The sequence below is a fragment of the Phlebotomus papatasi genome, chromosome 2 (assembly GCF_024763615.1).
Source record: "Phlebotomus papatasi isolate M1 chromosome 2, Ppap_2.1, whole genome shotgun sequence".
In the NCBI taxonomy this organism is placed as follows: Eukaryota; Metazoa; Arthropoda; class Insecta; order Diptera; family Psychodidae; genus Phlebotomus; species Phlebotomus papatasi.
The window spans coordinates 79,485,901-79,511,031 of record NC_077223.1 but is presented as its reverse complement, the minus strand read 5'-3'; the positions used below and the strand labels follow the sequence as shown (position 1 = coordinate 79,511,031).

Below are 25,131 nucleotides of genomic sequence, written 5' to 3'. Positions count from 1 at the left end.
TTGATCTCCACAACAAGATATCTGTTTTCACTGAACACGATGAGAGCAGTGAAGATGATGAATAGAATCAAAAGCTGTTATTGAAGGATCTCTCTTGATCAAGATGAAAAAACACATATATATAATTTCCAACTATGAAAAAATGTATCTATTGAAATCCATAGAATATTTTCGTGTATAAGTTTAAATAAAAAATTTTTTATTTCTCATTTGTTCTAGGTGTGGAGTTATGTTATCTATGAATTAATGAATTAAAAGCCTTTTGTTAAAATCAGTAAAAGAGTTTTTCTTAATATCCTTTTGATTTTCGAATATTGTTATATTATAAAATTGCCATCGGCTCCGAGCGCAAACAGTGAGAGATATCGACTTTAGATCTTTCATGACCTTCCCATAAGGCGATACTATCTATAGAACAATCTTTTTCCTTTCTTCCAAGCCCTCTTATTCTATAGGGGGAAGTGGGGCACCTTCGAAATTGGAATTTTCTTCTATATTTAAGTCGAAAACTGAGCCATATATAGCTTAATTATATCATGATAAGGCTCAATTTTATTTAAAAATAGGTGAAAAATTCCAATTTCAAAGGTATCCCACTTTCAAAGGTGCCCCACTTCCTCCTACCAAAACCGTGTTTTTTGGTTTATTAAAAAAAATCAAGATTTATTTTTATTTTTAGATATGTTATAGAGGTTGCCATGATGAATATTTCGTTCAAAGACTTTTATGACTGAAAAACATCTCGACATCAAGTTTTCGAAGGTCAAAGTTGAACCCCTCTGGAAATCCTTTTTAACCGATTCGGTTAAATATTACATGTTTTGGAAGGTTTTGAAATTTCCCAACCCGTCTGTATCGGTCCCAATCAAAATTAGTAATATATCGGTTAGATTCTGAAATTGGAATTGATTCTGGAATTGATCTATCAAAGGCCGAAAAGATCCACAGAATGTATTTCTCAACTGAATGGGTTCATATTTGGGCTTGATGAAAAGATCTTGGAATTCCTGGTAAGTCTAAACCTGTTAAAATCTGTTATCAACCGGTAATAAACCGGTTATGAAACGATAAATAATTTTTGTCTGAAAATCAATTGCACTACTCCGATTACTCCTAAGCTATTTAAAGCAATTTTTTGAGGCTTTTGAGGTATAGTAACCAAATCAGAAATTCATGCATTTCGTAAAGCATGTGATGCTTTGTCACTCCTTTATTTCTAAGGAATTTATTCCTTTGTTTAGGGTGGAATAACCGGCTATCGCCATGTTTAGGAAAAAATTAAATTCATTTAATCATAACTTTTGAATCCTTTGTTACAAGATAAGTCAAATTTGACACAAAGTTACTTAGATGTATTGGCTCTAGATACGTGAAAACAATAATCCTAGAACATAACGCTGGACTACTTAAAAAACTGATTTTTATTAATAATGCAAAAATAACCATTTCGTCGCCACTTTTTACCATTTTTCGCCAGTTTTGTAAAATTTGTAACCACTTCTCGCCACCCACTTGAAAAGAACCACACTCGGTTATTTTAGGCAATGCTATGAAAAGAATACATTCACCATTTCTCTTTCCTTGTGATCACTTTATTATTACTCTCTTTAAATGATTTTTCTTCACTTTTATTTGAGAAATCAAATTATGGGGCTTTTGCAGAAAGTAAACAAAGCAGATTTGACAACTGAGAATGTACGAAGTGAAGTTAGCGTCGCCTATTGAAAAGATATGGCGACAGGTGGTAAAATCAATTCCAGAATATTACCACTTCTCGCCATGTCTCATTTTTATACAAAAATAATATAAAATGAAATATTAATTGACTAAATACAAATTTTATGTATTCCACAAGAGCAATTAAATATTCAATAGACAAATTATTTACCCAAATAGGTATTTTTGGCCTGATGAAAATTTGACGACACTTAGTACATTTGGTAAGAGATGTTGGATTCGATGCACTTGCTTAAAATATTGCTCTAAAAAGTGATCAAAATCGTGAATCCAAAACGAATAATTATTATGTTTCGATTCTATGCGTAGAAGCAGAAACAATACAAAAAAATTGCGACTCATTTATTTCATAAATTGCGAAAAATAGCGATTTCAATGTAAGTGGCGAGAAGTGGGGCACTGGAGAGAACTGGTGATTCCACCCTATACCTTTTGGATTTAAATTATAATAGTCATTGCTTTTAAATACATTTTGGGTAGCATTCTTACATAATCACATCTATTATAATCAACATTTTGATCGACTTTCTCTGATCGATCTGAAACTCCCAGTATATATGTTTAGATTTAGAGCATCCCGGATGCCAAAAAAGACGGATGCTCTTTTTGGAAATTTTCATGTCCTGAAATAATTGCAAAAATGTAAAAAACGCGGTTTTTTTTAAAGATTATCTCGAAATTTCATCTTTTCGATAATTTTTTGGGTATTTTTGTAGAGCTGGGTAAGTAAATTAAAAAAAAAACATTTTCATAACGGTATCTTAGTTCTCAATATAATATTTTAATTTTAAAGACGATTATTTTTTTTTTAATTGTACGGTGTCTATAAGTTTCCTTCAATGCGTATGCAATTTCAATCATTTAAATTTAATTTTGTAAAGATAATTTAGTAGACAAATTTAAAAGAAGAAATACTTAATCCTACTTTAATAATAATAATGGTGGCTAAACATTCCATAGAGGACCATTAGGCCTTCCCGCAAGGGGAATTCGGAACGTCCATTATTTTTTTGTTATACGAGATGAGATTGTCAGTCCCATACCACGTGAAATCAAGTGCAAGCTCACTGAATGCAATTCGAACACCTTTAACTCCAGAAAAATTTCTGGTGATCCAAAGGGGATTCGAACCCGGGACACTTGCGTCATAGAGGTGAGCAGGCGTGAACTGCTAACCTGGATGTCCTAAGCCCGCGCGCGACCCCAATAGACATAGGAGATAAAAAAGTGCTTTGAGACACGTGGAATTTTTCGCTGATTTTCGCGAATATCTGCATTTCTCATGAAATTTTTCTCATTTTCAATTGAAATTTCGTACTTATCAAAGCAAAGCAATTCGTACTTAAAGCAATGTAACGTTTGTGGCCTGTATATCTCTCATGGGTCCCGAAATAAATGAATTTAAAGTTTTTTTTTTAAATTCGCTTGTGCAAATTGAACCAAATTAACATTACTTCGAAACAAAAAAAACCCTTTATGTTTGTCCGCAAACCGAATTTGCAATCTAAGAATCACACTCTTATAAGCTGATATAGGCTTATCACTCGCTTTACCCTTGAGAAAACTTCTATTAAGGGTTTTCTATACCAAAAAATTATCTTAGTTCTTAGATTTTTGGATAGTAATAAATAATCTCAAGAAATAATCTCGAAACTTGGTGAAGAATTAGCTTCATTGACTGTAGGGGAGACTGGGGAAAAAAGTCACAAAACGGATATTTTATTTTTTTACAAACTACTCATAAGTGCTTCAAAAATTTCTAATTAGCGCAGTTTTATAGGAAATTTATCACTCTACAACTTTGTGAAAGTAATTCCTCTATTTTGTAAGGAAATACGTTTATCGAGCCGATTTCTGAAAGGTAATTTTGTGACCATTCTCAAAAATGCTGGGGCAAATAGTACCAGATATTGGGTATTTTCATATTTTGATTCACTTCATTACAGGCTTCCGTAAAATTGAAAAAATACCTAGAGGACATATTTTCATAGAAAATTTATTCATCTACTTCTTAGTAAAACAACGTTTTCTCTGCGAATAAAGTGAGAATACGAGAAAAGCACTTTTCAAGCTATTTTAGAAAAAAAACGTACAAAAGACTGCAAATCGTTTGACCAATGCAAACAACAAACGGCGAGACATGGCAATGACGTTTCTTTTCGCCGTGAGACATCAGAAATTGCTTCGCTTTTTGTTACTTTTTGCCCCAAGAGGTCGTTTTTCATAAAAAGATTTCTGGAGAAAAGAACCTTTGTGATATCGTCGGTTGCCTCAGCAACTGTGCTAACTGCATCTGCTTTGTGTCTGCATTCGTTGCAAACGCCGCGCAGCGATGTGTTGCTTACAACGAATGCTGACACAAAGCAAATGCAGTTAGCACAGTTGCTGAGGCAACCGACGGACGATATTCTAAAATAGATAGCTTATTCGTATTCAAAGAATCCAAATTATTTAGAAAATATTCACCAGTGCATCAATTTTGGAAAATAAGCAGGTAATAATTGTTATCTTCTGCAAGGAAAATATTTCAAAAATAGGGCTAAAAATTTCGTTATTTTTTATTTTCTAAATTGCTTGTTCGAATTTTAAGAAACTTACGACATTGAAGAAGGTCTATAGAGGCTATCTAGAAAAAAATGTGTGTCGCTATCTTTCTTCCCTTGGAAGATATTGAATTTAGAATTTTTCGATATGTGACTTTTGCTTAGTCTCCCCTATTTAGTTATAGAAGACTCACTAAATGAGTAATAAAAATTGAATGAAAATGACGTAATCGTCCTCAAAGAGTTAATGTTTTTACTTTTTCAATAAACTGCGGTGATAAAGTGATTGGAAGTTAATTTAATTTCAATCCTTGGTAACCAATAATATGGAATTTATCTCTAAACTTCAACTTTAAATAATGGGGAACATCCTTCTTTTTTCTTTTAAAGTTAATAAATAATCAAGTTATTTCTTGAGAACACCTAACATTTTCTCAAACTTTCCACGAAAATAGTATATTTCGTTTTCTGAAAGCCAGAAGATTTATATATAAGGAAAGACTGTAGACAGAAGCATCAGTTATCAAAATGCTGAAAAATCAACACAATCAGCTCAAAAAAATTGTTTTTAATTTTTTTGTAATTTTTCGTTGCGATTTTCTACCTCAATGTCCATTAAAGTGTATCAGCAATCTCAGACTTTTTGTATATCCGATAGTGCTTGTTTTTGGACAATATTGCCTTTTGAGCAATCTTTTATACGGAATAGACTTTAGCAATCTGCTGGATTTGGCTTTCAATATTGTCTTTTATTTGGGAACTTATCAATGTTTGATAGTTTACTATCTAATGATGATCATGTACAGGAAAGCTTTTCATGAGATATTCTTCTATTTTGACGGATTAATTGATTCTGTGGAATTTTCCTCAAAAGTACGAAAGAAGCATCTTGAATGGAATGTTGAAGTAGCTCTGAAGTGGACAACGTAAGTATTTTTTTGTAATAAAGTTTATAACATTTGTAAAATTCTGAGAATCCTTCGGAAATTTCAGAATTTTCTTGAGCTTTGTTACAATTGGTGGACTCATCGTTAATTGCTATGATTTATACGAGACTAATTTCTCATCCCCAATGAGATTCCTCATCCCAGGACTCTCCAGGAGTAGCATCTTCTTCTTTCCTGCAAATATAATTTTCCAAGTAACTCTGTACTTTGCTATTCTGCACGTGATTATGGGATCCGATGCTGTAATTATGATCACAATTTGTTACTTTCGAAGTGAAAACCAGGCTGTTGTGGAGTTTATTGAGCAGCTCGATGAATCAGAAATTGTGCAAAAGAATTGCAATGGTATCTTTAGAAATATATACGAAGTACATCAAACAGTAACATGGAATATGAAGAAACTACTTGAGGGTTACTGGCACATTTACTTCTACAAACTCTTTACCATCATCCTGTATTTGTGTACACTGCTCTTCATCTTTCAATCCGTGAATATCAGTATGATGATTGTCCTCCTGTGCGCCTTGATTGTCACAGCACAGATCTTCATCCTCTGCTTCTTCGGACAACTCCTCAGGAATAGTTCAGAAGCCATTGCAGAAGCACTCTACATGACCAAGTGGTACGAGATGGGAATTGAAGATCAGAAGAATCTCTTGCTTTTGCTTCTGAGATTCCAGAAAGCAGTTAAAATTGAGGCTTTTGGCTTTGGTACAATATCCATTTATACTTTTGTCCAGGTAAATTCTACTTTAAACATTTCAATAAATAATTTTCTTCAATCACTTAGCTTTAATTATTGCAGATTATAAAAGCAGCAGCTTCTTATGCGAGTATTGCTTATACGATATTTAAATGAAGTGGTAAATCTTAAATTTTCATCATCTTCAACTGCATTAAAGAGTAATGTCATTTGTTCAAATATTGATTATTCCATTACAAAATTACAGCATTTCTGTAGATTACATTTGTATGTTGCGGTGTGGTTGCATTGTTTCCGAAAAACTTAATTATCTTGATGTTTGAACAGCAATTCTAAAGCACAATTCCAGGAAAAACATATCGTTAGTTGTATCAGCTACTGTGTTATCTGCATTTGCATATTGTATCTGTATGGCAAAATTGCAACAAATCTATACAAAGGCTTTGTAGATAACACAGATGTTGATCCAACCGACGATATCCATTGGAGTGAAATAATTCTAAGTAAACTTAGTATAGAATTTAGAACAATAGTAAGTTAAGAGACACCTCTTTCATCCAATTGAAAAGAAGTAGAAAATTTTGTGTATAATTCAAAATTTACGGCGTTAAAATGAGTACAGAATAATAAAAATGAGTATGCTCTAATCGTTGGTTTTATGGTTTTATTCATTTTAAACTTTTTTCTAGTAAAAATAGTGAAATAACCATTAGAAACACGCAAAGTAAAAGAGTATTGTCTGTTTTACAATAATTTTTATTGTAAATTTACATAGGGGAAGTGTGCCAAATTTCGGCCAGCTTCTAATTTCGGCCACTTTGAGTGTAATTTCGGTCATGGAAATAATTTAATTAAAATTATGTATGCAATCTTTGAATAGTCAATGAATTCATTTTGCTTTTAAATTATTTATTCATTTTAGGATGTTTTAACACAAAGACCGTTAAATTTTAGGTATAATTTGAATTTAAATTGCGTTGTAAAGTAAAAACTCAGTGTGGAAAGAGTCTTACAAAAAATGTGACTGATCGATTGTGTTTCTAGCAGTCTTGTGATTTGTGGTGAAGTGCAGAAGGTTTTACTTCGGTGTTTTTCATGAAAATTGATTAGTTTTCATTAAAGATTGTTTCTGTTTATGTTAATAGTGAATCAATCTTTAAATTTCGGATAAAATTTCCAAGTTGGATCCTGTATTTCGCGGAAAAAAGTAGAATCTTTGTGAGCGTCTTTCCAGTGACGTAGTGTTGCCTATTCCGGCAACATCTTTTGCTTTCCTAAATTTCTTATTCATTTTATGTTTTTTTTTTTTTTGCAATTTCTAAGTTCTACAATATCCAGAGAAAAAAGCCATCGCTTCTATGAAAAAGATGATGTGGAAAAGGCCTTGGAAAAGTTTAGAAAGGGCAAATTGCTACGGAAACTTACTAGAAGGGAACCGGATCTCGTCGGGGGAATGGAGTCACTCTTGGAAAAACGACAATCCTTTCCAAAGCTTTCGGCTCGGTCTCCAAGCCTTCATCAGTGGTCGAATCAATTAGGAACTTCCAGAGTTTTGTCTCTCAATCTGTCTAGGGGTGGTACAGGGCATAACAGAGGATGTGGGGGCACTTCACTAACAAAAACAATTTAATTTTTCTCTTAAAAATTTGGCACAAATCGTAAATTTTTCACACAACTTCTTCTGCTTTAGCAACTTCTTTGATAACAAGGCTTGGAGACCGAGCCGAAAGCTTTGGAAAGGATTGTCGTTTTTCCAAGAGTGACTCCATTCCCCCGACGAGATCCGGTTCCCTTCTAGTAAATTTCCCTAACGTCGGTTTTCAATACAATGCTACGGAAACCTGCGCGTAAATTTGGGATGCTACTCTTCAGGTCTTCAGGACAAATTACGCGGAAGATCTCAGGACTTGTGGGTCATATAAACGTATTAAACTAAATATTAAACTCGTTCCGTTTGACGTTTTGAAATTTTCTATCCGTTGCGTCACAAAAGATGGTCAGAAAAAAGGTGGCCGGTATTCCACACAAAGTGGCTGGAATACTACTCAAAGCAATGTCCATATTTTTACTAATTTTTCAATATTTTGGGAAGTGATTAAGAGAAAACAAAGATGATAAACTAGTCTTCAAAGTTCCACACAACCTTCCTTATTTTTTGTTCCTTCCCGAAAAGGAAGTAACAAAAAATATCAATATGAATTAAAAATATTGCATTTTAAACTTAAGACTTCGATGCTTATATGCCACTATGCCGAAATTTGGCACACTTACCCTAAACATTTTTGTGTACTACTACTATAGATGCGCGTGATTGTACACTCCGGGTGTGACTTTTCACCCCTATTTTTGCAAGCTTTTCCTTAATTTAAGAGCACATAGGATCGGTCTAAAGTCTAAAAGTTTAAAATGGTGCAAAGTCACTTGCATCGATGGTTCATAAGTTGTGTAATTTCTGTACATTTTGTTTTAAATCTGTGTAATTGTACACAAAATGTGTATTAAAATGAACACAACTATGTAATAATTTGCAAATTTTGTCATCTGCTAACACAGTTTACCATTGCATAAAATTTATATTACACATTTATAGATTACACATTTTTCTGAAGTACACATTTGTGTAATTTAATAACAGTTGGAGTCAAAAAGCCATTCACCGATTATTCCATATGTATTGCATTTGTATAAATATTGGAATCTTTTCTACTGAATACATTCTAATTGGAAATTTAACAGCTTTGCTAATTAGGAGGAAATGGGGCAGCTTTGTTAAAGATCATTTTTATTTTTTTCTATCTTAAGGGGGTAGCCTGAACTAGAAGATCAAAAATTATTTTATTTTTCGTGATTTTTTGGTTTACGTTTATATTTAAATCAATAAATATTTTTGCTATATATCTTGCCAGTTCGACAAAATCGTAAAAATGAGAACTGGAATTTTTCGATGCTTGTTCCGTACGCTTGTAAATTTTCTCGACTCTTCTTTAATTACGTCCGTTAATTACGTCGAATTGGATTTTGGGATTTCCTTAGTATATTATTAAGATAGTTTTGATCTTCCGCTTCAACAGCTTCAAAGTCGCGGTTATCAACACCAAAATGAAGCGTGAGTGATAGACCAGTTTTTTCCCTATTGATAACCCAATTAAACAGATCATGTTAAATAGACTTTTAAGCAAGAAACAATTAAAATTGTTACTTGGCGAGTAAGGACAAAACTTGAAAAAATATTTATATTTACTAAGCCTTAAGAAAAAAAAATTGTATTTAGATAATTGATCATCTAATTTTCGATATTTAATTAATTGAGAATTAACAAACTTCTTTTTTAAAATAAAATGTCTTTCAAATAATTTTAGTTCACACTTCTATTAAAAACTTATAAGTTACATTTTTAGTCTTTTTTCTCAAAATTAATGGAATTGTAAAAATATTTTTTAGTAGTCGATAATTGAAGAATATATTTTTTTTATTTGCTGCTATAACCTTACTTGCAGCTATTCCAAAATAAATTTATAGGTCTTTAATCACAATTTTAAATAGGTATACCTTCAGAAAGTTTAGAAAAGAGAGAAAGATTCATATGAATCACGGAATTAAAAACATATAAATTTTAATTAACCTGTGTGATTCACTGTACAATAAATTCAATGTAACAATGTAAATACAAAATCTATTTAAATAAGGAAGATGGAGAGAACTTAAGCTTCAATTAAGTAAAAAGATGTAATTGACATGATTGAAGTGGAAGGAATAAGACGTTTAGAGATGAAAATCAATTCACAATTTTCTATTTAACACTCTTTCACACGGTCTCAAAATAGCACACCCAATACTTGTCTTTGGGAAACTTGAAGCATCCTTGTAATTTCAGTTCACTTCATTAGTGGTTCATCCATGTGAACTGACTCGTTGGAATTCCACCTCACGAAGAAACATTCCGTTGAATGTAACAAAATTTTTCCCGGAGATGCTAAATGAAATGAAATGATAGTGAACAGTTGGAAAAGAATTTTTTGATTTCGATATTTCAGCAATAAATAATTATTCTTGAGTATCTTTTTCAGCCTTTTTTACTGTGCCAGGAGACATATACTGTACCATATCATGTACCATGGAAACGCAGGCAAAAGTGGTGTGAATTTCTAGTGCGGAAAACGTTAATTAACAGACAAACTAACAGACATGTTTTTTATATCAAACGGTCAAAATCATAAGGGGCAAATAACTTGCATGTGAATAATTTGAAAATTGGGTACTTCCAAAACTTTTTAAAATTAGGTTTTTTAGACAAAGGGAATTTATAGGAAAATTTTAATTTTACGTGTATAAAATGTGAGCTTAGGAAATGTTTTGTGATTTATGAATAAAACATTAAGAACTAAACATTGAGAACAGTTGATAGCGTTACCGGTGGAATTTTTGGCATTTAGAAAATATTTATTCGAAAGTTATCCATTCAGCTCTCTTCATATTATAGGGGCAAAACAAAATCTATTCTTAATTTGGGCAATAGTTAAAGAATGAAGAATGGTTTCTTAGAAAATTCTTGTAATTGGTAAATATATTTTGTAAGAACTAGCCTTTATGTTCAGGAATAATTTTGGAGACTTGCCGCGATGGTAATTTAAGAAGCGAATGCTTGAAAGTCATATCTTTGGAGTTTTTTTTTCATTGAGCTCGGGTTGATAGTTACTTGTTAAAAAATAGACTGCGATTAAGTTTACGGCCTAGAATTTATTCTAATTTTGTATTGCCCGAACTTTGCAGAAAAAAACAAGCTTGATATTATTAAACCGTTAGAAGTAATGAAATTACGGCATTGACGTATATGGACGAAATGATTCGTTTGGATAATATCTAAAACATATTCAAAAATAAAAGATATCTTTTAAGTTGTTTTGAATTTCTAAGCCAATGACAAAAGCATGCATTTTTAAATGAGAAGAAATGAAGGTCACGAAAATAATCCTAAGGTTGACTTAATGGAGGGGGGTTCTCCGATTACATGTCGCTATATCTCATTACTTTTATCAATCAACTAAAGCTCATTTAAGAAAAACATATCGAAATGAGTTACTATTATTCAGACATTGGTTCTTTATTGGATCCAAATATTATTACTGTACGGGAAAGTGCCCATGCTTCGTACGATCTCAAGCTTCGTAATGACTAAATTTTTCCTATCTATCTCAATGAATGTGACTCATCGCACGCATACTTTAAAAATTAAGAGAAAGTGCTCAGTTTTTAAAATATATTGCGGAGTCACATTTATTGAGAGACATAGGAAAAATTTAGTCATTACGAAGCTTAGGATCGTACGAAGCATGGGCACTTTCCCCTGCATGGAGAATAGTTTATACAAAACATATTTGTAGTCCTACAGACTATCTCTAAATCTTAATTTTTTCCCAAACATACGACTTTTCTCTGAACTGAATTGTGGATCACCTTAGAAATTTCCACATCATTGCAAAGATATTTATAAAATTGAATTAGATATTGTTTTTTATAATGAATTTAAACTTATTCATACGTGTTTGATATTCCTAAACCTTTAAATTTAGATTATTATTTTTTCAATTAATTTTGAAATATGCTCTCCAAATCCATTCAACTTTTCAAATAAACTTATTGAGTTTACAGTTTGACCTTGGAGACTAAAAGGAATAATTCAAGGGCATCGTTATATAGGAATGAAATGAACGCTTTAATACGTGTTTTCAAGTCATTGCAAAAATCTTATTTTGGAAAGGATATCATATCATTAAATGTCGACCTAAGACGAGAGTTTCCTTGCAGATCCGAAGCCTTTATTAATTAACTTTACTATTTTGTTGGTAATATTTAAAGGAATAGTTTCGATTCTGTCTACTATTGTTGCCTTGTTAATTTATTACGTCTTTATTAAGTTTTTGAAGCATAGTAATAATACTAGGGTAAAGTGTTATAAGTTGAACATAGTGTTACAAGTTGGACATGGCTTTCTTCTTGATAAATACAGTACAAAATTTGTTTTTAGCACAAGGAACCAAATTATAAAACTAAAGCATTAAAAATATACAAATGAAAATGAAGTACTAAATTTATCAAGAATAAAAGCCCTGTCCAAATTGTACCATTGTCCAATTTGTACCACTTTACCCTACTATGTGGGTTTATTCACTTTAGATTGAATAAGCATTAAGTCTGATTAAGAAAGGATTTACTTAGTACATTAAAGTGTTCTGCAACTAACATTTCGATTAATGATTGTCCCTTGAAAAGTCTCATCGAACAGGACATTATCTACTAGTATAATATGCAATTTTAAACAATGGATTACCATCCATGTAAAATATGCACAACTTTGGAGTTTATGCATAAGCTCTTGCAAATTCCGTAAGCATAACCGAGTTTGATATGCAAAGTTCACTAATTGGACTCCCACCTGCAATTCAGCTTCAATAAACGGTTGCCTGGACACATAGTTTCGTTGTCCTCTTTTTCAATGAATTCCACAGACAGCTTCTAGAGAGTGTTACATTTGGCTACATTTCCATCTTCCTCAGTGATACATTGAAATACTTTTTGGTTTATTTTTTTCTCACAACAAATTTACAAGTGAACTTAGTAATTTCATTGGCATCTGTTTTTCAATCCTGCTGAAAATTTTCTTTTGCAATTGATCCACTGAAATAGGGAGTAGAACTTTTATCTACAATTGCAAAGAAGAATGGATGGTCAACAAGAACTTCTTCCGGAAAGACAGCAGCAAAAGTCATTACAATAGTGGCTGTGGAAAAGATGAAATTTTAAAGGGGATTCACTCTTTAAATTAGTCCAAAGTATTGCTTTTCTTTTAGTTAACACTTCATTAGATATGCGACCAAATGCACAAGAAAAGAAATAGCGCGCTAGTGCAATTCCAATATTTTTACTTAAATATTTTACACGAAAGACAAACATTTCCAAGCAAGGAAGCATTTTCAGCATTTTTCTTTGTAAAAGCTTTGAAAATAAATGCCAAAATGAAGCTCGGAAATGCCAATTATTCCGCAATTTTGTTAAACTTAAATGGCACAGAAAACATTTTATTTGAAAAAAGAGTAATAAATGGGAATTCACCTTCCACAGTTTACTTTTTCCTAATAAAATACCACAACACCGGAATTGAAAAAAAAACACGAGGTTATAAAAAGTAGGTTTCTTTCGGAGTTCAGCCTCTGTTTTGAGGTAATTAATAATTAAAGAAAAACTTTCATTAATAAATCATCAACTTGCATTTGCAAGATGAAAAATGATTGCATGAAGAAAAAGAAAAATTAATAGGACTGACGAGGAAATAGGTCAACTAAAACGGAAAAGCAGAATAGAAGAGGGAAGAGCAATATCCCGCATAAATTTTAAATTGAACTTTGTTTTCAAAGTATTTTCCAAAAAACCATGATAGATAACCTTCATGATAAAAAAAAACCATGATGTATTTCACGAATTACAGACCAATTTGGGGTTAATAAAAAATACTCCCTCCGTATAAAAAAAAAAGTCACACATTTGTGTAAAACTTTTGTCCAAAAAAAGTCGTATACGTTTGTGTAAAATTTTTGCCCCAAAAAAGCACGTTTGGAAAAAAATAGATTTAGGGACAGGAAGGACAGTTTTAAAGTAAATGTTTTGTCTCTTGTATGAATTAATGTTAATGTTCACAGCTAATACTGGGATCCAACTGTGATGGTAAGTTGAGGAGTAAATCTTTAAAATGTCTTATTTTCCGCATTTTGTTTTTTATCTGATTTATGTCCCAAACAGTGAAAAATAGTGACCTGTAATGTTCGGAGGACCCCCCAATAAGTCAACCCTAGAATCACTAAGATATCCTTAATTTTTCCTTTTATCCCTCCCCTTCTTTTCTGAAAACAAATCCTTTTGGTATATATTTTTAAACGGTTTAAGGGATCTCTTTCTTTTTCGAATATGTTTATTATATATTACATAGGTACAGAAATTATTGTTGATTTCTTCTTGTACAAACTAAATGTTTAGGATCAATTCTAGTCTATAACATTATAATCACAGTTCAATTTTCAGTAAATAACTATCTACCGAAGTTCGTTGAAAAATTGCGAAAAAAAGACAACTTTAACACATTTGTTCCTCAACTTACCATCGCGGCAGCACCCCAATGTTAGCACTGAACATGGAGGGTAGTTCATACACAAGATATTTCCCAATAACAAAAATATATCCTGAAACCATTCCAATATCTAATTTTTTCCCCAAATATGCGACTTTTTTAATTACGGAGGGAGTACTAATTAGTCTGTAAATTGATGAAACTATTTTGCTGAATGATAGGGTCTTTGAAAGTACCCCAACTTTAAAAGAATTACAAACAAAAATTGTGGCAATTTCCGTGAAAAAAATTGGCCCATTACTTCAAACTTGAGTTCTCTACGCATTGGGACTATTTTCGCAAAAAATGCTCTTTTGAAGGAAATTGCAAAATATACTACATACTAGAGGGAGGGGAGAAATGTCAAAATTTTTTCAAAAAGACAATAATTGACGAAAATTTCTCCCGATGCGATATCAGGTAATTATACATAAAGAAAAGTAGATTATGCAGATGCACATGAAAGAAATGTACTAAAAAATGTTCAGGAGAAAAATTTCCTCTTTTCATTTTTCATTAAAATAGCACCATTAGAGGAGACCGGGGCAGATTTAGCCAGCAAGTGTAATTTTTCGTTGCGTATAGTTTGTAAAAAAAAATGTTTGTACCAGTCTGTTAAATATTTCAATGAATAGGATGGGATATGTTTACTTCGAATAAGTATTGGTTTCCTCAATATTCCTTCTAAGGTAGGCTAACATCCCACTGTCCAATACTATGCATGGCTAATTCTGGCCCGGTCTCTCCTACTTAAAAAAAAACAGATTCTCAGGTACAGTCTAATTGGACCGTGACTAACATAAATCACAGTTCACTTCGAATATCATACTATTTCTTCGTTAATCGATAGATGGCATCGTTCTTGTGAAAGCTTTGTCATCAAATATATTAAGTTGACATTCATTTGAAATTGATATATATTCGAATTTCAACTTCAGAGAAATACGTTATTTGCCATAGGCGCATAATACGTATCATTCTAAAATATACCATTTGTGTTTTTTTACAAGAAGGAAAAAAAATCTCAGAAAACCTTTTAGATAAATAGAACGCCACACATTCAAAAAATATTTTTACACAAAATTTTATATTAATCTGAACAGAATTTCAGAATTTACAAGATTAGGGGACTTGTACCAAATTTCGGTCAGTTTGCAATTTCGGCCACTTCTTCTGTTCCTCAAATTTGCATGAATTTTGAGTTTTTGCATATTTTAAAGATTTTTAAATTCAAAAAAAGAACGAAAAAATGCCGCTTTACCAACGGGACGATGTGAAAAAAAAAGATTTTGAAAGAATTCTGGAAGGACAAGGAACAATGACAATCAAGGTGGCCGAAATATTATCCAAGGCTGTGTCTAGATTTTTCTTCATTTTAAAAAGTATTAAGAATTATTTTAGAGTAATCAAAGACAATAAACTATCTACAAGGTTCCAAGTAACATTTCTTGAAAAGAAATTACAAAAAATCAATTTGTATTAAAAATATTACATTTCAAACTTAAGACTTTGGCGCTTGCGTGCAACTATGCCCAAATTTGGTACAGTTACCCTATAAAAGCTTATAGAGAGGAAAGATGTTTCCTCAAGTCTATAAGGAATCACCCAATGCTAAATATCCTATTATTAAGAAAAATATCAATAAGTCTTTTTTAAGTAATTTTACTTATTTTACTGAATTTTGATTCTCAAAAATCAGTGATTCTATCTTATGTTTAGAAATTTAGAAAAAGATAAACCATTAGTGTAAAGTAAAACCTATATTAAGAAGTTAATAATTTCATTGGTCATCATGGAGTTTAAGATAAGAACTGCTTCAGTGCAAAAAGGATTTAGCCTATTCTTTTTAGATACTAAGAAGAAATCACAAAAATTGCAATTGCTTCATTATTCACTAAAAGAAAAACCTTTTCAAAGGAAAACGGTAACAAAGATTACACTTATTTCTCAAAGTTTATTCATCCAACAATTTCAGTGTTGTGCAAAATATTGTAGAAATATTCAGAGTAATCAAATTTATCAGTTTGATGAAAATTTGCCCATAAAGAGAATTTCTCTTGGTGTTATCAATGCATAGACAAATGGATGATCCGCTTTGAAGGCTGTCGGGTCCACAACCATGCAACGCATGAACAAGACCGCTGAAACAGAGCAAGAAATCATTGTCAGGGAGATCCTTTTTTCGCTGCGATAGCACTGAAGCAATGCCAGTTGAAAGCTCAGCAAATGGTTTTATATATATACATTAAATACATGAAACACATAGAATGCTGCAGATACATTGGATTCGACGTTGAATTAAATTGTGGTTCATTTTCTCAAATCAAACATTTTGCACAAAATAATCTCTGGGATTAGACTCTGACTCAAATTTATTTATTGCATTGGGTTGTTTTATGTAAAGTTTAAGCTCATTTAGATCCTAAAAATGTTTAATCGCTCCCATAAAGGAAGTTAGTAGAGTCTTTGATTTAATGATGAACAGGAAAGGATGGTTTGCGTTGAAGTTAAACCTCTGACGAACTGATAATGTTGCTATTGATAAACCTATAAGAAAGTAAATTTTAAATGGATTTTAGGCAGACATAATAGAACTTTCCAACTATTCTATGAAAATCATTTTCTTTTTGTTGATTGAGTTCTACTGTACTGAGGAAATCATATTTAGGATTGCCTCATAATGACCATATGCCCCAAATATTAGGGATTCTTAATGCATTTAGAGAATTTTCTACACTGAGAGAAATACGGGTGTGAAAAATGCACAAATCGGGGGTTATTTTTCACACCAAATTCTAACCCCGAATCAACCAAACCTCTCCGGTAGTAAATTTGGTAATAGGCGGGGGTTAAAAATATTGAGTAGAAAAATCAAACCCTATCGAGTGTGAATTTTACACCAACGCCATGCAATAAATTAGAAACTCCCATCGAGGGTTATTTTCACACCAATGTTATTTGAAATATTCAAACCTCGTCAAGTGAAATTTTAACACCTGTTGTAGTGTTATTGTTATTACCCCCATTGAGTGTACTATTCACCCCTTTTTTGAGGTGTACATTTTCCACCCTTCCCATTAAATAAAAATAACATAATTCGGTTTAAATAATTTTATTTATATTTCTATCAGTTTTTTCCTAACATAACAGATTTTCAGTTTTTAATATTTTTAGTCTCAACATATTTTTACTATTTTTCTAAAACCATGTCAGCTTTACAAGAACTCTTGAATTTGGAATATCATATTTAAAATTAAAAATCTAAGAAAATTATTAATAAATAGCTACATGATTTCTAGTTACTTTATTTTCCGAACAGTGCTATGTGCGCTTATTTTTTACACATACATATTTTTGTCAAATCTTTTTAATTATTTATGCACATTTTTAACCAATAAGATATTTTTTTTTAATAATCTAATATACTTCTATTATTATTATCATATTAAGTAACAAACAATCTTTATTATAATGAGTATTTTTGTTAAATAATTTTTCAATTAGAAACCGGAGTTTTTTTTTTAAATATAATTCAGAGTGATCTATGTATGTATGTTTCACTGAAGAATTATTCTATTAAAATTGCATATTAAAGAAACGAATATTAGAAACAGTTAAGTATTTACAAATTCCTTTTGTTTACTCCACCATGTATTTCATAGATACGAATATTTGAATTTTTTTAAATTTAAAATTGAATATTTTCGAGAACATTCTGATGTTTTTTTTTAATTTTGAAAGCATATTTCAAAAACCGTTTTCTTTTGGAAATTTGTGTACCTACTTGTATTTCATAGGATATCAAGAAGTCCTTCGAGCCTTCGAGCTTATTTTGTACGTCCGGTGCGGCGGTTTATTTTTCAAACGAGTTCCTCTTTGTCCAAGAAGCCTCGAATATTTTCCTTTTTCCTTAAATTCTGTTTAGTCACGAACGAAGAGCACGATAATCAAATTCTTTTGCTGATCAACGTTGCACACAACGTAGAATATTCTTTAAACCTATAAAAGACAAAAAACATAATATTACATAATATTATATTATTTTTTAAAACAAAAAATTTCTAAATGAAATATAAAGTATTAATATTACATTTTGAAGTTTTTGATAATATCACTCCGAGTTTTGTTAATTTATTAATGAATTCTGTGTCTTTTATTATTTTTGTGAATCAAATAATTTATTTAACTAAAATAAATTATTAAGCCTAACATCAAAATTGAGAATATTATATTCAAAAATCGCAATTTTTCATAAACTTGAACGCTTAATGTGCTAAAATTTTATATTCCCAGTAAGGACTAAAATTTTAAATGTTCAGTTAGTGAAGTGTAGAAAAAAATTGAAAACAAATTATTATATAACGCTTTGAAATGCAACTCATGAATTGCTAATTTAAATATACAGAAAATACATTTCCATGTACACTACCTTCATTTCTTCAATGATTAAAAATATACAAAAATCTAATAAAAGTGAAATTCAAAAACTTGTAATTAAAATGTTCCGTTTTGTATAGTATCTTTAATTTTTAATTAAATACGGATTACTAAAAGCTTCATAAAACATTAAATATTTGAACTAATAAAATCTAACTCTGTTGGCACAGAATAAAATATTGAATCAAATTATTAATCTAGACCGTATAAAAAACTATTAAACTATATTTTTCTGACTAAAATATACAAAAAAACTAAAATGATTAACTCCTTGATATTTGGAGTGATAAAATTCTGTTTTTTTTTCATTTTTTTCACTATCTGTTTTCTAAGATACTGTAATTTATGTTTTAATTTATAATTTACTGATATTTTGCATAAGTGTGCTATATATAACTCACCTTTGTACACGTTCACACATTCCAAAAATTCGCCAACAATGCAGTCGATAACCCAACTAACCCTCTTTTTGGCATCTTGTGACGTTTTGAGACTATTTTAAATCAGTCTCTTTCTGATTTAAATATGCCTCAGATTTATAGAGCATGTCTTGACACCGTCAAGATAAAACATCCTTTGAATCAGGGTTTTGTTTCACCAACTCTGTAAATAAAATCGTAAAATTTGTAAAGAAATAAAAAGTACCAAAAAAGGAAGTGTTGTAACATTGCGATGGCTTGCTTTTTACAATGAAATTTATTGTCAATTGTTATTTATTGTAAGTTATGCCTTCGCTATTCTTTTTAATCTGATAATTTTACACCCCCTCCCAATGATGCAATATCCATTTGATATTAATGCTGATATTGTGTCATGATAGGACGCGATGATATTTGAAATTTATCACTTTATTTCTAGAACTGGATTAAGTATTATTTTTCACACGTAGAAAAGAAGTTGCAAGCGCCACAGCATCTGATACAACATTTTCAAAAAATACCAGAATTTTTGTCTTTTCCTGCCAAATATTTCACTTTCTCTCCGATATTCTTGATATTGTAAAGAAATTTGCATACTTACTGTTTTATTCACGCAGCTTTAGTCCTTAAAATCACTTTTTCTCACATTAACATAATAAAAAACTCACGAGGACACTCTTTCCTGTTGGACGCGCACAATGATGACCAAATGATGAATGCGAAAAATTAGTTGCGTCTTTTTGTTCCGTAACACTAAGGAGGTGTTAAAATAACACTATTTAAGTGAATTTTTCACACTTACTTTGGAATTTCCTCATATTTGTTGCTAGAGGTGTAAATTTCACACCTCACGAGGTTTAAATCTTCTGTAACGAATTATTTCTCTAAATAATACACTTTCATACTTTTTTCAAACTAATAATGAAACAAAAGTGTAATACAATTCATACACGTCGTACTTTTGATTGTCTATATGGCGAAAACTACATTTTAGGTGGTTTTTTAAAGGTTGTCTGAAAAGTGTAAATTTAACACTCGGAAGAGTTAAATTTTGTAAAGCGAAATTGGTGTGAATCCTACTTTTTTCTCATATTTTTAGTGTGAATCTAAACCCCGATTGCCATGGTGCATATTCAACACCTTTTTCTAACCCCGGCTCCCAGATTCATTTCCCTCAGTGTAGTCATAAATATTTAATTTAAAGGAGGTACTAAGTGAAAAACAATTCCCGAACCATTCTCACTCTGAACTTAATGCTAAGACGCCAGTAGATGCAAGTTATACATTGCTTTCTGACTTTATTTTTAAATCAAGATGTATCAAGATCAGCTTTAACCCTTTCCTACGATCATCTAAAATTATGTTTGGCTCAAAAATGTAGAAAAATTATTTTTTGACTTCCGGTTTTTAACCACCTCGTCTTTAAAGAGTTAAGAGCTCATGTTCAAAAACAGTCTAATAAATTGAAATTGAAATTCAAATGAAATCAATTAAGTTCATAATAATAGAAACGGTTTGAATTCGACCTAGTGCTCTTATGGCCTCTACACACTAGAGGAATTTATGTCCATATTGAAGCAAATTCCTTAAGCTTCTGTAGGAAAAACTCTTCAATATGGACATAATTTTCTCTAGTGTGTAGAGGCCATTATAGATGGTTCACTGAAATCTATGAATTTTTATCTCATAATGTTTGGTTTGTAACTCAAAGTAATAGTCACTATATTTTGTAAAACATTCCATTTATAAAATTACGTCAAAACGTTACCCGATGTGAATTGGAGGCAGAAATATAAAGGACTAAAGCTGTCTACACACTAGGCAAATTATTGCAATAATAAAATTTCAAAGACATTGAAAGAATACTTCAATATTGAAGAGAATATTAAAACCAATATTTCAATATTGGCCTACACACTGAACAAATTGACTTCAGTATTACAACTTATTAAAATACCATTCTAGTCAGAGATTCAGTTCCTTCAAACATCGAAAACTCTTCGAATTAGCATATGTTTATGAACACGAAGACATATCAGAATGTAATCGTAGACAGGACCAGAGATACTGCTGTATATCCTGAAAAATACCCAAGTTGGTCAGAAGATTTCTCCTGATTTCTCCAGGAGAAATCTAATGGGATCTACGGAGCCAAGAGAAATCTTCTGACCAATTTGAGAATTCTGGGTGTATTCGACCAAGTGCACAACAAAATTCCAGAGAAACTATGATTTCCTGGAAGACGCAGGTGAGAAGTGCTAACCAAGCTGGGTTCTTGGGAAGATTTGACAAAATCTACAGCGAAATTCCAAGAATCTAGAATTTTCTAAAGGAAGCAGGAAGAGATGTCTCCTGACTTGGATTTTGATATTGGATATGATTTTATTCATGAAAAAGGAAATCCCAGCAGTTCTGTTTTGTTCTAAACGAAGAAGATCCCTACCATTAAAAAATATTGAAGTAAATATCAAATCAATTTGATATTTAGAATTTCTTAAAAATTTTATTTGAGACTTTGAAAATTTTTATTGACATTATTTGGCTTAGTGTGTAGCCATAGCCATTCAAAATAATGAAATAAAATATTGAAAAAAATGCTCCATATTGAAACAAGTATTACAATAATTGCCTACACACTGGACAATTTTCTTCAATATTGAAACTTTTATGTCAATAAATCTTTGCAATGTGGAGGCAATCCTTGTCAATATTGGATGTTGAAAAGAAATATTGCAATAAATTTTGTCTAGTGTGTAGCCAACTTAAAAGAACAAAGGTTTAAAAAATTTGCTTGCTGTATAGAATACCACCAATTAAGTGAGATTTTTAGTTTTGATTAATTCCCAGACATTTACGAAAATTTCAATAATCAAAATTTCGAAGTCGTCCTTTTAAAAAATTATTAAATGTAAAACAATTTTTGTAAAAATTAATTTGTTTAATAAATCTATGCTATCTGTTGGCTAAAAATCATATTTCAATAGTATAATAAATCAGTAATTTGCACAACCTTATACCGAAAAGGTCAGTTGAAATATGAAATTTAATCGATAATATCATAGATATTAAAATTATTCATTTTATCTATCTTCTTTTTTTGTTTGCTTATATGGCTCAAAAATAAATTTTTGCTTTACCATTGAAATGAAAGCAATAATTTACAAAACGATACGGTATTGAGTTGACTGACATTTCCTATTTCAATAAACATTTATCTTTGAATTGTGAATGTTTTTTGAATTTTAATTATTTCCTGAAAGGTCGAATTACATATTATTAATTTTTCGTATCTGAAATTAACTCTAGCAGTACCGTGTGGTAGACCAGAACCCCTTTTTATGCAATTTAGGGAAGATCCTGTGATGAGATAATATGTATAATGTTGGCCAAGGTTTCTAATCAGATTAGAACACTCAAATTGACTTTCACCCTAAATTTATCATCAACCACAAGGGGTATGATTGATTGACCTCACCAGTGAAAGAAATTAGGGTTTATTGAATTTAATATTACATTATTCAGTGAAACCTTCGACATTTCATTGATTTATTGTTGATATTTTCCAGAAAAGTGAATCCTATCCTCAGTGTCCCTAATCAAATAGAAATATGAGTGATCTGCACAAAAGGGTCTTGGAGATAAGGAAAACAAAGGTAAAAGCTGTGAAATAAGAAATCCTTCTGAATTTTCCTGTTTAGCTGATGTTAAGCTACTTTTTTTCCACTCATAAAACTCCATTAGTTTTTCTCAAATTGACTACAGGGAATATTGATAACATTTCTAAGTATACCATTAATCTCACCAACTACAAATATTCCACTAAAATCTCTTCAGTAGCATTTTGCAAATAACATTTATATTTCGTTGTTCAACAGAGAATAAGTTTTATACAAAAGAAAGTTGGTCCTTAATCGAGTATTTTCATAAGGTTTTAAGAAAATTTCTCATCTTGCATGGCACCTTATTGGGTTTAAATATCTCGAACACTTCCACTGAATACAGCTACATTTGGATGGGAAAGAATTGCAAAGAAGAAAGGATGATCTGCCTTGAATATTGTTTTGAATAGAACCACATGAGCAGTTCTTGTAGCAAATATTGCTCCTGTGAAAAATAGAAAAATTTCCTCATAAATGTTCTGTATCTCTCTTTAAATGGGATCAATAAAAATGTTTGTCTTTTTAATTTCCACTGCCGTTTCAATTGTTGTATGAAGTGGATGAATAAAATGAAAAGAATTCAACCAAAACCAATAGAGTGGATTTTAACAAGCCAATTTATTCAGTAACAAAAATAAGTATATTTAGAAATTTGAGATTTTTGGAATTTTGAGAGAACAAAATCAAGATCAATTAGTTAAAATTTTGAATTTTTCCATTGAAAAGAATATGTCCATCAGCATTCAAGATTGCATAGTAGAATGGATGATCAGCTTTGAACTTATCTTCAAAGAAACGTGCTGAGTATGCAGTAAAGATTACACCTGGAAAGTACATGCAAAATTACTCGTTTTTAGAATTTTTTAAAGCGACGTTTTCTTTTAAACTCTTATTAGTACGAGGAATTGACGTGGTTTGGTGTAATTATAATCGTAATATTGATTAGACTTAAAATGTTCTACTAAATCGTTTATCAGATTAATCTGCAAATGTGCTAAAGACTTGATCATGGTCTAAAGAGAAAATCGAAGTGTGGATGAAAGTAAAAACATAGGTACAATTTTAGACAAAATGGTCATTAAAAGAAGTAAAAAGTTACGAAGTAACATATTTGCCAATAAGAAATGTAGTTAAACTCGGTAAGACGATTGGATTGGATCAATGAACTGGCGAAAAAATTTATTATTATGATTGATGTTTAAATTTTAATTAGACAAGAAAAAAGAGATGGCACAGTGTCCCAGCTTTACGGAATGCTCGAACTCACGAGATAGAGCTCTCCGTGAATTAATTTTTCGCGTGATCTTTTGGTGTTTACTGGTGGTATACCTAACCGGTTTCAATACCTGTCTAAAAAATCTAAATTTAACCAAATCGGTTGAAAAATGAGCCCTCCAAAGTGATTGATTCAATAATTCAAAATGGCTAATTTTCCGGTCATAGCTATGTTTGGACGAAATGTTCGCCTGGACTACCTCTAAAACATATTCAAAAATCATTAAAAAGGCTTGCGCCAATTTTGAGAAAAACCATAAAAGCATGGTTTTGGAGAGGGGTAGAGGGAAAAGAAAAAACGTCTAGAGATATTGTTTTTTTTATTGGAGGTCATCGAAGACCGGAAGTTGATATCTCTTACCGTTTAAGCTCCAGGATTGTTACGAGTTGAAAGTAAGACGATTATATAACTGCTATCTCTTTGAGTTCGAACAAATTTCGAAAAAAAAATTAACTTTGAATTAAAATTTCTTGATAGGCTAAAGGAATGCAATAGGAGTTAACCCTTTAAGGACGATTGGAACACCGGTGTCCCATAAAGAAAATAATTTTTCCTGACTACCTTAAGTTATTTTTTCCTTATATTTGTACGTTTTTGCAAAGTAGAAGGTTGAAGGAATCTAGAATTTTTTTGCAAGTCTCTAGCTATTTGTTATAGGGGAAGTGCTTATAATTTTGGACAGTCTGCATATAAGCATCGATATCCTAAGTTTGAAGTGCCATATTTTCAATACTAATTGACTTTTCTTGTTACTCTCTTTTCAGAAGGATTGTTTAGAAACTTGGCAAGCTATTTATCATCTCATTTTTACTAAAATTAGTTTTAATACGTTTGAAAATGAATTGATATGTAGAGGTGAATTTGACTCTTATTTTGGACAACTTGGTTATTAATTTTTACAACTTGTCTGTAAATTTGGACAGATAATCCGCCTCAATAGGATGCCCATTGTTCTTCATTTTATGAACCAATCTTATCAAGTCCTCTTCCTGGTCATGTAAGGGAAACGTGGAATGTCACAAGAAGCCCAGAAACTTTCCATATCATTCATTAAAGTGAGTTGACTTCGGTACTCCAAGTACGTGCGGATTCGCTCATTCCCTGCCCTTTACGGGAGCCTTTCAAGGCATTTCTCACTGCATCTCTTTCGTAGAGATGATGCTCCTTCATTTCTCCAGGCATTTGTCCAACCTAGTCATCACAAAAGCTAAAACTTCACGAAATTTCGTGAGAAAAACACCTGTCCAAAATA

The 25,131-nt window shown here is 31.3% G+C and overlaps 2 protein-coding genes across 13 annotated transcripts in view; one reads left to right on the top strand and one right to left on the bottom strand.

Moving 5' to 3' along the window:
• LOC129804584 (serine protease inhibitor 42Dd-like) overlaps positions 1 to 25,131 on the bottom strand; it is a 60,392-nt gene that overhangs the window by 8,346 nt on the left and 26,915 nt on the right. For 2 of the 12 annotated variants that reach the window (XM_055852051.1, XM_055852034.1), the window contains exon 5: positions 12,488 to 12,708. The exons of 2 other annotated variants lie outside the window; for them this stretch is intronic. In XM_055852051.1, coding sequence (XP_055708026.1) covers positions 12,569 to 12,708 — 140 coding nt within the window. In that variant the 3' untranslated portion in view covers positions 12,488 to 12,568. Of the gene's footprint in view, positions 1 to 12,487; positions 12,709 to 16,022; positions 16,636 to 22,778; positions 23,049 to 23,202; positions 23,428 to 25,131 lie in introns of those variants that run through there. 8 more of the 12 variants (XM_055852064.1, XM_055852048.1, XM_055852057.1 and 5 more) reach the window with 5 other exon arrangements.
• On the top strand, positions 5,073 to 6,086 carry LOC129804994 (odorant receptor 4-like). Its single transcript, XM_055852795.1, has 3 exons — positions 5,073 to 5,206; positions 5,274 to 5,967; positions 6,033 to 6,086. Exons 1-3 carry the CDS (start codon positions 5,073 to 5,075, stop codon positions 6,084 to 6,086), a joined length of 882 nt encoding a protein of 293 aa, XP_055708770.1.

Coding starts and splice junctions, on each gene's coding strand:
- LOC129804994 (XM_055852795.1), top strand. CDS start 5,073: ATGATCATGTACAGGAAAGCTTTTCATGAGATATTCTTCTATTTTGAC. Junction 5,207..5,273: donor GTAGCTCTGAAGTGGACAAC/GTAAGTATTTTT, acceptor CGGAAATTTCAG/AATTTTCTTGAGCTTTGTTA. Junction 5,968..6,032: donor CCATTTATACTTTTGTCCAG/GTAAATTCTACT, acceptor TAATTATTGCAG/ATTATAAAAGCAGCAGCTTC.